We start from the raw sequence: 15,013 nt of genomic DNA on the forward strand, positions 1-15,013 counted from the left end.
TTGCACCACCAAGGAGGGCCCCTGGATAATAAACTTTTGGCTATGACACTAGAAGTATAGGCAACAATATAGAAAATATATAAAAGGAGGTCGTGTCAAACTAAAAGGGAAAGATGCAACTTAGGCAATCTATGCAATGAGAGAAAATATTTGGAAACCATATATCTGATAACAAATTTACAAGCAGAATAAATAATGAACTCTTAACTCGAGCAAAGAAATAAATTTAAAATGGGAAAAGGACTTAAATAAACATGGTCAACAGGTACATGAAAATATGTTCAGCATCACTAATCAGCAAGCAAATAGAAATAAAAAGCACAATGAATATTGCTTTATATCTGCTTTAAAAAGGTTATGCAAAAGACCAAAGGTAAGTGTAAAAAAAATGTAAAAGAAACATAAATTGGTACAGCCATTATTGAAAATAGTATGGAGTTTCCTAAAAAAAATTAACAGTAGAATTACCATAAAATTCCATAATTTCATCTCTGTACATATATATATATATAAAGAAAGAAAATGAAATCACTATCTCAGTGAAATATTTATGTTCCCACGCTCATTGTAGTATTATTCACAATAACCGAGATGTGAAAACAATTTAACTACACATGCATGCACACACCCAACAATGGAATATTACTTAATCAACTGAAAGGAAATCCTACAAAATGCAACAACGTGGATGATCCCGGAGGACATCAAGCTGTGTGAATAAGTCAGACAGATATCGTGTATCCTCATTTACACGTGTAATTAAAAATACTCAAATTCTAGTGTTAAGCTTCTTGCAGTTTGTCATACAGGTTTATATAAAAGCATATGTCTGCCTTTGAGACATATTAAGAAATGTTTTTAATTTTGCAGGTAAAAGTTGCCATTGACTAGTTGTAAAATAAATCATTCCTGTGTGCAAAAAAAAAAAAAAAATACTCAAACTCAAAGAAGCAAAAAGTGGGTTACTAAGGCAGTGAGAAGAAGGGAAAATTTTAATCAAGTTAAAATTATACACAAAGGGGAGATCGAATGTAAAGTATGACTATAATCAACAATATTAGATTGTGTGCTTGGAATAGCCAAGGGGAAAGAGCATAACATTTTTATCACTCACACACACACAATCATTAACTACATAAAATTATGGATATGTTAGTTAGCTTGATTGTGAAGATTATTTCACAATGTGTACTATAGCAAAATATGAAATCATATGCCTTAAATATATGTTTTTATGTCTACTATACCTTACTACAACTGGGAAAAAAATAAGCAATACTACATCTAAGTAGATGGAAATTAGTGTTGCCCTCACCTAATGAAGGATTCAAAATAAATAGTGTCAATATATCCACCTTTAAATTATCAGTTTCTTTCCCCAAAACAAACAAAAGTATCCTGGGAAATGAAGTTCACTACTCCAAGGGTAACTAAGAGGTAGTCCTAGCTATTGCTGTTGTGTCAAAGGTGGCTTTCTTTAATCAGCATATCAAAATGGCATCAAGGACTCGTGGCGTGTGCCCACTGAGTGGGCACATTCTCTTTCATCTCTAACAAGAAAAATCACAAACATTACCCATTCATATGGATTCACCAAAAATATGCTTTCCTGTCTCATTTTTTGTTATCTTTCTTGGTTTTATCCATGCTATTCTTCCTAAACCTGAGAATTTTCTAGGGTTTTCTCACTTTATAGGGCTGTGAGAAATTTGGTTTCAATTGATCTCTTGCCTTTTTTTCTACTCTGATTATTTTGGATTCCCTGTGTCTAAAATTTATTTTGTTTTGCCACAATTCCAATCAAATCATATTTAAGCACCTAAGGGAATATTCAGAGATGCAGAAGGATAATGGCTTTTCATTTTTTGATCAACTGATAGTCTTGTACTAGCACAAATACACAAAAATGCTCTTCAAGCAGAATTTCTGATGTTAATGGGATCAGTTTCTTTATCTTAGCATTGCTCTTAAGAAATAGGATGAGCACACATTGTTAATTTAATTTAAAAGTTACTTTATTATCTGTCCTTTTTCTCTTCTTTACCTAACCCCAAATATTACATCAAATTATCCTATTTCATTCAGTAACCCAAAGACACTGATCTGTGTCAGTGATTAAATAAAACTGCCCCTTTCCCAGTAGGTATATGTTGTTAAAGGTATTCATTAGCAATTTTTTTTTAAACTTCAATTTTTATATTACTTGCATAATTCTTAATTTTACAAATATATTATATTGAATATTTCAGAGTTGAAGTTATTTGGATTTAAATGTCTGCTAGAGATAAAAGTTTACCTTATTGGTGGTGTTAATAGTAAATACTCATTTCTTACCATTGGCTCACGTGGAGACAGGAACATCTCTGCAAATGCAGAGTGTTTTAATTCTTCACTGAGAAGAAAGCTATTAAAACTAGAAGGTATGAAAGAGGTTGGTGACTTATATTCTTCAATAAAACTACTATGTTGTCTTGTTTGAGGCCGAGCCATGCCTTTGAGTATTATGTAAAATCCATCATTTCCACACACTGAAATAAAATAAAACCAAAAATTATATGAGATACATAACTTTTAATCTAAAGGTACTGGATGTGGAAAATTAATTTATAATGCTTTCAGTTTTCCAAACTTTACTTAATTATCTTGTTAACCAAGAATCCCTGCCACAAAGTGAAAGATTAGTCAATACAATTGATCAATCATCACAAAGTATTAATACTGAATTTTTGATACACTTGAAAGTAAGTCAACACATGAAAAATTATTGAAAGGATAACAAATCCTTTAAAATTAGGGGGGTTCCAATTCTTTCCTTTTAAAGGTAATTGAAGTAAGATCTAGCCAACCTAATTATTTGTTAGCACAGTCTTGCAAAGAATTCCAAGAATTAAATCATTAAAATTAAAATATCATTAAATTATAACATTGTCACTAAAAGATAAATAGTGTAGACTTTATTCCCAGGCTGTTTGATGCAGATATAACTGCAACACGATTACACTTGCTTTACTTGAAGCAGATTTCTTAATGTAGCACTTTGGTATTAATGAATAATTTACATAAACAGCAAAGAATAAGAGACACTCTCACATTCGGAGTATCCTTTTTTGATGGTTAGAATAATCAGTCCTCTCATACAGCTACAGAGTCTAGCAAAGAACTGGAAATAAAACATGTTTAACAGATTTTAAATCACAAAAATTGGACTAGGAGAACCCTTAAATTTTTAAGTGTTTAGCTCCTCCCTCAAAAATGTAATTTTGCCTATTTTTAATACCAATGATTACACATACTACTTATTTCACTTATTTTTGTTCTAGGATGATGATGATCACTCCCCAAAACTTTTAATAAAGTCAGTAGCTTGGAGAGGGAGATTGTTGACTACTAGAAAGATTTTCACCACTACTTCTACTGCCCTACATTGTAATTCCCCCCCATTTGTCATCTAACCTCTATACTTAATATTCAACTGTCAGCCTGCAATTCTATACTTAATATTCAACTGTCAGCCTGCAATTCTAGCAGATGTGTTCACTTGTAAGCACTTTGAAGGCAACTTAAATCTGTTCCAGCTGTACTGACATTTGTCCTTTGGAAGAAGCAGGACATCAGAACTTGGTGGTGTCTCTCCATTTCCTCAATTGCTTGTATTACTTTATGGGTTCAGAATAGATTGTTTCAAATACTGTGAGATGTTTTCTTACTGTATGCTTTACTTGCCATAAATGGAAACTTTACAAATTGGCTTTCAGGGACAGTTTCTTTTTATGCCTTAAGAGATGTAAACTTTGTGCCTTTTCTGTTTTTGTTTTGTTTTTTCCCTAAATTAAGTATTAATGATGGCCTCTTGTTCACTAACTGTATACATTAACTACAGGAAAGTAATTTTTAGTCCTCTTTAAAGGAAGCAGTATTTGCTTGGATGCAGGAGCTTAAACTAGATTCTTTTCTAAGTAGCACAATATCATTTTTTATTTCATATCTAATCTGTGTGGTGAGGGCGCTGCAAATACATTGCCTTTTAATAGCTATAAGGAGAACTGAATGAATTTTTTTTTTTTTGTAGCAGGTACACTGTAAAGGTAAAAGATAATGATCTAAAACAAGTAATGACTTACTAGTCTTGATAATTACACAGGGGAGAAGTTGGGAGAAGGATGTATTCTAATGTATATACATTTACGCTCTATTTTGTATTGACTTAATATTTCTCAGCATATAATAAAATTTATGAAAGAGGTACATTGTGTGAAACAATTTCTTTACAAGGGCTGCTAGTTGCCTACCCAAGGTAAATTTCTCCTTTTTTTCTTTACTGGCAACTAGAAGTATCAATACCATTGAATATATATTTGCCAGAAGTTCTCATAAAAAAAGGAGACATTATTAAAATACCTTACATCAAGATACTGCAAAATTTTTCTAAGGACTTAAAAATCTTTCTATATAAGATCAGAAGTATAGTATCTGTATCTGTATATATCTGTGGAATTCACTGGTATAAATAAATGCTACTTTATCTGGAAACATGAATGAGCTACATATACCTCTTAACATCATTCAACAAGTGTTTTGCCCTTGAACTCTTCAAATATGTACTGTGTACTTAAAGCTATGCAGGTTGGAACTTATATGTACTAATATTAACATATACATTCAATTATCTATTAATTATTGAGTGACTATTATATTTAAGCACTTCAGCTTAGGCCATATTTCAGATTAAGAACATATGTGTTTTAGAGTTAGTCTTGATATTGGTTAGAGGGGAAGACCACTACCTTTGGAAAGATGATGAACTTAAGGCCATATCACACCTAACCAAGATGTTATATCACATGTGCCTTAAAGGCAGTCAGGTGGTAAAGCTAAAGACTGTTTACTTCTAATAATAAATGGAAGACCTACAACATATGAATTATGTGTTTTTATGCCTCTGAATTTTATAGAACTGAACATTTTGAAGTAGTTATAAAAACTCTTTTAGCCTATTAAGCCAAAGGAAAAACTCAGAAAAGATTTTAGAAAAATGTGTAGACTTGTAAAATGTAACTTCCAGATGGAATTATCCACTATTTTCTGCTTTTAATATATATCTCTGGATAACAAGATAAGTATGTTGTTCTGGATTATTAATAAAAGTCAGGTAATCTAGCGGGAAATCTATATAAATAATAATTGGGGTTTTAGAATTGTTGGTTTATCCAAAGCTATTATTTCTGATAATAATTAAACTTAATGATTTTCTGCTAAAGTCAGTCTTTCTATTCTCTTCAGTGAATAATACATTATAAATTGCTTCATTCATTAACATTTAGCAGCTCCTGTGGTTATGCATTAAATAAAATATGTTGCAAAATTCTACTTTAAAATCCAAACTTTTATTTTAGCTTAAAATTTTATATATAATATGAATTTTAATTATAGTAGTATAGCTATTATAGTAACATCCTTAATATAGTAATTAACTGTATAATAATTAGTATAATAAATTAATATAGTAATATATGTAATCTGAATATAATAATACTGTTTTAGTATAATTTTTACAAAACTAGAAATTTATATATGTATTATTTAATACTTAAAAACAGTATTGTTACTCATTTTAATATTTTATTGGTTATTAAAGTGAATGAGTGAGAGGCTTAGTGAATAACTTAGGAAGCAGCCTTAAATAGTGAACCTCCAAGGAACCTGTGGCCAGCAACGAGGCCAGAAGGTGCACACAGCTGTGTGGAATCGCAGGAAAAACCAAAGCCTCAGCAGCAGGTTGAACGGCAGGAGCCTGGTGAAGAGATACTTCCAGGGGGAATACTTTAAACTACAGCAGAGGGAGGATAATGCATACTTAAATAAAGAAAAGGAGAGGGAAAGACACCTCGTCTGGCTTATTTTTTAAGTTTAATGAACAAAGAGATTTACAAAGGTCAGATATTTAATGAGTGACTACTCTGATAGTGAAACAGATCTTAGCTGTCAGAATTAGGTGTCTTAAAAAACTCAAGAGGATTTTGACACAGTAGATGTGAACATAGAGACTATTAATTTTTTTTTAACTGCTTAAAACTGCCCTAGTAGAATGGAACGCCTTACTTAACAAAAATGATGACATTAAACTTGATGTATGTCAAAAAAGAATTTTTTTTAATAATTTCCTGAATTATGAAGAAACTATCAGAAGACAATTTTTGATTTTGTTGCAATGTTGTAATCTTAAAAAATACATATATAATTGCAAACACTAACACAATACATAATACCTTCATTGTAGCAACTTCATCACAAATATTTGTGAATGTATGAGTTAATAATTCCCCTTTAGTGCTTAATTCTCCCCAGTAGGTAAGAATTAATGTATTCTTGGATTATCTTTCTAGATCTACTCTTTCTGTATTTTTCACTATGCATCATATATACAAGCTTATATACATATATATGTACACACACACACACATATATATATAATTTCAGGGTTCTAATCATTTAAAATATTTGTAAAAAAATATGGCATTCTAATACATATATTATTTATGTAAGTCTATAATTATTCTGTTTTCATAACAAGTTTTAATAGCTTTCCATGTTGACAATGGACAGATGGATCTACCACTTACAAGTCCTAGAGTTCCACAGAACAGATTAATTATAATATGTGTAGTTTACCTTCCATTTGAGGACATTTAGGTTGTTTCCATAGTTTTATTGTAATAAATAACGTTTAAGAGACTGATGATAAAACAAGTTATTAATTACTATCCTCTAATGACAAACTAAGGCAAGTTCTTTTTCCTTTCAAATCATTATGTACTTGGAAAAATTGCTATGATTTTATTTTCATGGCTTGATTTTGAAAAAAATAAATATGAGAGAGGACCTCTGGTGGAAAATTCTAAAATATGTAAATGTTTTCAATTGATACATGTTCTCCAAAATTCCAATGAGGTTTCATAATGAGTAAAGAATAAGGTTAGTATTAAGGCTAAAGGGTATCTGAATTTTAATTCTAATCAGAAATATTCCACACATTTTGTGTCTGAGGATCCTCATCTGCAGAGCATAATAATATCTAATATATCTGTTACTTTGAGGAATAAATAAATATTTGACAAAAATATACAGATAATTCATTAAATAAGTTTAATTCCTCTTTATAATAGTACCAGATAAATGAAAAAAAATAGATACTGAACTCTGTTGGTTTATGTATTTATATTCCTCCTTAACCAGATTTAAAATATAAGAGACTTATTAATGTATTTAATATATTGGCAGCAAGATTAGAATTTGGGAAACTAAAAATCTTTTTTTGTTGCTGTTGTATCTAATTAGTCAAATAACTGTTTTGATCATTTGCTATTGTAATTATAAAAACTCACACTAGATTATTATTAAATGTATCACTTAGTGGTTCTCAAAATATTATTTCTAGCCACCGGGAATAGCATTGGAAATGCAAATTAAGACCCATTCCAGAAACTTTAGTTGTAACATGTAAAATGTTACTCACTTACTACTTAAAAACCTTAAAAAATGAAATACACCCAAATAGAACAGCTTTAGCAAGCCAAATGAAATTTTGAGTATTATATTGATAGAGAACTCCAAATAGAGGCATTAATTTTATCTTGCAAGATTCCCTTCAGATTAGTCTGTTACCTGTGCTTCCTTTCAACCAGGTTTCTGAAATGACATTCATACTAACTGTTTTTAGATGCTCATCAGTTAGCTGAGATGTTAAGTCTGGAATTGTTTTTAGCATCCTCCACACAGTGTTGTGTTCCTGCCGAGTCCTGTGGATAGGCCTTAAGAAAAAAAAGATGGCAAACTCAGACCACAGTGTAAATACAGAGACACAAACAAATTAACACAAAAAATAAAACCTATAATTCTGAAATAAAGGCTCAGCCTTGAATGTGAAGAATGCACCTGCATAGTGCAAATGAGTACTGAATTCATAAAGTCACCTACTGCTCCAGAACCCCAAGGAGAAGTCTGTATAATAAAGTGAAAAGCTAGAATTTCTGCTGTTATAAAATTTCAGTTTTCTAGTTCAGGCTGTTTAACTCTGTAAAGGTGAGCATTTTCAGAGTTGAGTTAAACAAGCTAAATTTTGAACTCTGATGGTTTATATATTTATATTCCTCCCTTACCAAAATTGAAATATAAGCCTCTTACTAATATACTCAATAGGGGCCTCCCTGGTGGCGCAAGGGATTAAGTCTCAGCACTGTGAAGCCATGACCATCCACTGCAGCAGGAGTTCAATCCTTGGGCAGGGAGTTGACCCAAGCAGACCTCTCCAGTCTCTCCCACTGCTCCCCTCAACAGTGTATTTCAGCACACCTACCTGTTCTGCTCCCTATTCTGTCTCTGGTGAATCCTCCCACCCTATTTCCATACCTCTGGCCTACACTTCAACACTTGTATGCATAAATAAATCTTTAAAACATAACATATTTAACATATTCTTGTAATACCACCAATGTCTAATTAGCATCTCACCCATTCAGTGCCTACTCCAGAGAAGTCTAATTAATATTTTGAATGAAAGATTTTATTTTTACAAAAAAATTTTTAAAAAGTTTGCTTTTTATATCCCCTGTCTATTTAAGAGCCGCTTAACATTATTAACTCTATTATGAGGATTCCAAGTTCCTGTACTAATTCCAATGTAAGCAAAGAGAGGGTTGTACATACACATAAGAATAACCAGACACCAACAGGTGGTCTGAGATCTCAACTCAGCTTTGATACTCTCAGGAGAGAGCGTGATATTCCATAGATTATCACCTCAGATCTACAAGACTGCTCCTACCCCTGTTTAGTCTCCAAGCCCAAGTCCGGGTTACACCTATGCTTCTCAGCCACCAGCTACATATTGGGGGTTTCCATGATACCCTCCTGTGTTTCACATGCCAGTAACATAAATAAATTAAAAAATATATTTTTAAAAAAGAAAAATCATATTATTTTCACATTTAGAATTGAGTAAAATTGTGTATATACAAAGATACACATCATTGAATTCGTGAAAATATTAATAATTGAAAAAGTGCTCAAAGTGGATAATTGGTTAAAATCGTTGACTACAGTGTCTCAAGAGGCTATTATTTAGTTTATCACAAAACCATCACAATGCAAAATTCTAAGTTGAAACATAAGATTATAATATCAGTGATACATTATTAGGCATACATTGAATAATTACAAAATTGTCACAATATTAGTTCTAGAGGCAAACTATAAATGAATCTTAATAGTTTTACAATGGAAAAATGTCATGATTAAGATATAAACTGAAGACATTTAGTTTTATGAACAGTGACTTACTGATCCAAAATTACTATCTTCATAAAGATTTCATCAAGCAATTTCTTTTAAAAGTTATAATTTATCCCTTCAGTTAATTCCACCACCTGAGTACCTCTTCTTCCTTTGGGACAAGAAATCTGTCCATCAGATCATACATGTGATAATTATTATCAGATTTGGTTTTTTTCATTCATTAAACTCTCACTTTAGCCTGTTGAATATACGGTAGTAAAGAACTGAGCACATTTTATGTTAATTATTTAAACTTATTAAAATACATGACCTGTTTAATTTGTAGCATCTTTACTAGGTATTAGAAATTCAGTTAAGGACCCCCCCTGGTGGCACAGCGCATGGGATCACTGCACTAAGAAGCTAAACCAAGCTGTGGCTGCTTCTGAGAGTTGAATCCCAGACCCAGAGGTGATCCACATGGCGCAGCAGACCTCTCCTGACCCGCCCGCTGCTTCACTCAGCAGTGTACTTCGTCGGTCTGCCTGTTCTGCTTCCCGCTCTGTGTCTAGTGAATCTGCTCACTGCCCCTGCACCTCTGGCTATACCCCAGTTCTGTATGTATAAATAAAGCAATCTTTTAAAGAAAAGAAAAATTAAGATGGCTCCGTGCTCTTTGTAGTAAAACAAAAAAGATAACAAAACAGGACTAATTCTTATTGCAAGCAAGACTTCTTTCAGAAAGAGATGCCTGCCAAAAGCCCATGACAATCTCTAAAAATGAGAATAAACTTCAAAGATGTCAATTAATTTTTAAAATCAACCATTTATAAACATCAAAGAAAATCTCTCTAGGTATTGGCATAAAACAATTTTTAATTAGACATGAACATATTTGGGATAAAGCTGAGTCATATATATGAAGAGATGTCAAATTAAAAGTTAAAAAGAAATCATTAAAATATTAAAAATAATAAAACAGATCCTTGGGGAGGTATATACAAGACTCAAAGTCTCCCTACAAAGTCTCCCTGGTGTCTTAAGTTTATACATTCTCATAATAATGTTTAAAAATAACCAACCCAACAAAATCAACAAGGGGTTCATGTTACATGCTGTGGGAAACTTGATTAATTCTCTAAAACCCCTGAGAATTTGGCAAAACTATGACTGTCCCTGTTGATTCTTACTGATTTTCCTTTTTTCTTTGAATATGTGGTTTCTGATCCAGAAGGCAGACTTTTCTGTTATCAAAGCTATGGTTTTTTTCTTTTAAATAATTTCTCACTGTTCCTCCAAAGAGAGAAAGATCGAGAATAGATGGCCCCTTGTTTTCCATTTTTAGTATTTTCACCAATGCTATTATGTGATTCTTTAGAGAAGGCTTGGACAATAGCAGTGATATCTCAACACATACATACTACACAGATCATTTCGTTCCAACTAAACCCTCCATAGAATATATATCTATAAATTTAATAGAAGCAGAATTATGCTAACTAAAAGAATGGGAGGCTATGTCCATGTTCATAATGGATCCACTTTCCCTCTATACTTACAACTAAAAGAGCATTGTAGAATCTACAAGGTTGATGTAAAATTACAGGATATCCAAGTTTCCTTTAAACATGAATATTCTATTATTTTTAACAAGCCAATTTTCCATTTTTAAATTTCATTTATATAATCATATGATCATAAAAAGTTACAACTTCTAACTCAGTCTCCCTCCACCTTTAAAATGATGAAGTTGAAGCTTACCTATGTTAAGTATCTTGTCATATAGATAGTAAATATTGGAGTGTGGGTTTGATCCCAGGTATTCTTACTCTGAAATTTAGCTTCCCATCCACTTAACCTCTAAAATAAGTCAAATCATTATTGTAGTGATCTTTTGAGTGAGTCACCGTGATAACTAAGTTTGAACAGGGGCTATCCCAGGTTTTATTGACTCTGATACATAAAATAAATTTTAAAGAAACAAACAAACATAAATAAAAATGGTGTAAATGGAAATAACTTGAGAAGAGAAAAAAACAATTATAATTTTTAAAACTGGATTTTAAAAAATTTAACAAATCCAGAAAAATAATTCAGTACTTCTTTTGACTGGTTGCCTATGTATATCTATCATATTCTCTTTTTCTCTAAAGATTTATTTATTTATGCATACAAAATCTGGGATAAGGCCAGAGCTGTGGGTGTGAGAGGTCACCAGAGACAGAGTAGGGAGCAGAACAGGCAGATATACTGAAATACACAGCTGAAGGGAGCAGTGGGAGGGTCAGGAGAGGACTGCTACATCATGTGAGTCAGCTCCCTGGCTGGGGATCGAACCTGTGTTTCAATGGTTGCAGACAGTTTCATAGTGCTATGCCACCAGGGCATCTATTAATTTCTGAAAATATTATTACTTCATCTCATATATTTCCACCACTTTGTATAACAAGTTTTGCATCACTTTTACTGAAAGGATAGAATACCCTAGTTAGCTTGGTTGATAGAATTTTAGAAATTATTCTTAATAAGCTAGATACATTTCTTTTAATTTTATAGCTGGTTATTAGTTAAATCATAAAATTCTAGAATTCCTGTCAAATGTGGGAAAATGCATACTACACTTCTTTTATATATGGGCTAGAAGATTTGGAAAACTTTCCTGCAGATGATTTCATTTATATATTTCAAAGTATGTGCCAAACCATAGCTCACATGTTTCTAGTGACAGGATGCAATATGGTTATCGCAAACTATGGTAGAGTTATGGACCTGTTTCTTCATATCCAGATGCTGTCCACTCCAGTCAGTGTGTGGCAGGATTATTCCTGAGAGCCATTCATATGCCAGCACAGCTAGCAATAATTCATTTATACAACAATGCTTAAGAACCAATATTGTATTTCCCTCTAGACCTTAGTGAAATGTATCTGTCTGTAACTCAATGTTCCTTAAACTGGTACCCCCACATGTCTAAAGTCACTTCATTGCCAGGTACTATGAAAGTAAAGGGTAAGAAAAGGAAGTGAGCAAAGACTAAACAAACTAATCTGTAAGTAGGGATTTTAAAAAAAAGAGTATAAAGAACACAGCATCATAAAATTACAAGCCTACATCAAAAGGACATAAAGAAACTGACTCAGGCTTACAATTTAGAAAATATAACAAAATGGTAGAAATGATAGTGTGGATCATTAGCCAAATACCTCGGGGGTCTGATTTCCATGGTGTATATATATCTGGGACAGATGATTTGTCTGCACAGCCACATGAGTTTCTGAAGATCCCCCAAATCTTGCTGAAATTTGACATCTTTGTGTTTGAGGATACATGCATAGTTTCAGAAATTAAACAGCTAAAATCCCTGGGTTTTAGCAAGTATGTAAAATTCAATCAAATGTTCTGTGAGCCACAGATTAATGAGTAAGAAAAATTGAGCTAAAAAGAATCAATTTAATTAAAGGAGGAATACATGTATACCCATGGGCAGACTTAAGTTTGAAAAGTAGCACTATGACAGTTAAAAATTATGTAAAACACTTAAAAATGTGACTTTCTTCCCAAATGTCATTTATTTATTCATTTTCTCCTTGTATTTCTCTACTTTCCTGAAATCTAATGTGTACTTAAAATGTTTCTTGAATCATTAATCATTAATATGCACATCACCTTCTGTCTGACTTCTCATTTGAATTGCCTAATCAGTCAAGGATGAGTGAACAGAATAACAATTGATTTTGTTTGATTATACAAATTCATATGACAAATGTTGATCATTATCAGTTTTTCTAGAAATTGGGTTTGGTCATTCATGACATTTAGACAGCAGAGTCCTAGCATGACTTGAGTTCACTTTGCTATTCTTATACACTAGTCGAAATTGAAAGATCAGAAACAGCAATTTTAAATCTTCTTTTCAAACCTGAAAAACACCTTCCATGATTAGAATATAGATTGTTTTTTTTAAATGTTACTCTCTCTTTGCTGTTTGTGGAAGACCATTCACCTTTTCTTGTGGCTCCAGAAAGTAAAATCCTACTGATATAAAATTACAGATTTTATTTCATTACTCAGGCCAGGACTGAAGAAAATTTATACTGTGCTAATAATAATTGTTAAAGGGGGCATTTAATAACACAATTTTAATAATTTAATTTGCCTATGAATTTTGATTCCAACATTTAATTTGAGAATTTTGAAATTCTTCAGGAAAGCTAGCTCATCAAAGAGAACTTCCTTAGCACCTTTCACAATTCAATCTGTTAGATCTGAGTGGTTAACAATAGTCACACACACACACACACACACACACACACACAAGGGCACTAGTAAGGTCTCAAAACACTTCAAAAGGCATTTATAATCTCACTTCCTGAACAGTCAGCAGTTGTAAACAAGATAATCAAGGATTACTAAAATACACTTAGAACTTTTATTCAAGATTTTGACATCTTTTTGTGCTTAGGCATTTGAAAGAACTGCTTTCAGAGTACAGAAGTGATGATTAGAAGGATTTCTCTGTAAAAGAAACTGACAGAGAATTTTATTGGAATTCTTAATTATTCTTAGCTTAATGACCTTGTTTCTCTTTCTGTGTTCAAAAGAATGCAATAACTACATGTCAGATTCAGAAGATAAGCCAAAGCTTCTATCTATATTTAGTACTAATGAGGTCAGATAGAAAATGTCTCTACTGCTATAGAATTTATTCATATTATTTTACAGAGTTTTATGCAATGGTTAATTTTCAGATACTAGTCTAAAAGTTAGACTTTTCTAAAAGAAAAGAAAACATAGTTTTGCCTTACACAATTTAAAAGTCAGACGGGAAGTCGGACATTAAATACTATTTATGTGTGTAACAGTGTTCGAAAAGGCAAAGCACTATGTTCCATGAAGGTAATAGAGATCCTCCCTAGTTTGGACAGTAATAGAGATCTCTTCTAGTTTAGGGGGATCAAAAAGCTTTCCTAGAGAGAGTGGTGTGCAGACACCTGAAGAAAAGTTGGGCAAAGGGAGAAAATCAGGCATAGGGAATTGAGGGTCCAAAGGTCTGGAGTGAGATATTCAGCACTGGGTGAAAGAAGAAAAGAATGATTGGAGCAGAGAGGACAATGAAGATATTACACATAAAGTGAAGCTAAAAATGATAGGCAAGGTGAAATCCTAGAGAGCATTGTAAACCATGGTAAAAATTTTAGAAATTGTTAATAACAAAATTGAAGTCATCCAAGGACTTCATTATGAGTGATAATAGCTACACATATTTTCATTTTGAAAGTTCACTCTGACTATGCAGAAGAATGGATGAGAGCATTATAAGACATGCACTGAGATAGAAGGATAGTACAACAGATTATATAATAAGCAAGTCCATCTAGCAGGTCAAAGTTTTAGAATTATTAATATGTTAATGAGTCAGGACCAGGTAAGCAAGTCCTCCTTCCCTAAGTACCACTGCTATTCTGAATATCATGATTGGAAAGCTTCTTTTGTCAGGGTGATCGACAGTAATGCCAGTTTGAAATTTTTCATTTCAGAGAAATCGGCTGTGTTTTGTGTCTTGAATTGCTGAATGTAGTTACTATATTCTGTCACTATCAAAATGCTAAGAAAAAAATGAAATGTAAGAAATACCTATTATTCTCCTCTTTAACATTATCTTTGAGAGATACAGCCTTCACTCACTAATATAAGGCAATGGAAATTAGAAACTTAAATTTTATTAGACTAACGTTTTCATCAT

The 15,013-nt window shown here is 32.2% G+C and overlaps 1 protein-coding gene across 1 annotated transcript in view; it reads right to left on the reverse strand.

The window, feature by feature from the left end:
- The window catches only part of CNBD1 (cyclic nucleotide binding domain containing 1), a 156,338-nt gene that overhangs the window by 37,116 nt on the left and 104,209 nt on the right, over positions 1–15,013 (reverse strand). The window contains exons 5-6 of the mRNA XM_004680016.1: positions 7,663–7,808; positions 2,335–2,528 (exon numbers count right to left, since the gene is read on the reverse strand). Of these exons, the coding sequence (XP_004680073.1) occupies positions 2,335–2,528; positions 7,663–7,808 (340 nt within the window). The remainder of the gene's footprint in view (positions 1–2,334; positions 2,529–7,662; positions 7,809–15,013) is intronic.

Source organism: Condylura cristata, unplaced genomic scaffold, assembly GCF_000260355.1.
Source record: "Condylura cristata isolate star-nosed mole 26May11 unplaced genomic scaffold, ConCri1.0 scaffold00009, whole genome shotgun sequence".
NCBI classification, from domain to species: domain Eukaryota; kingdom Metazoa; phylum Chordata; class Mammalia; order Eulipotyphla; family Talpidae; genus Condylura; species Condylura cristata.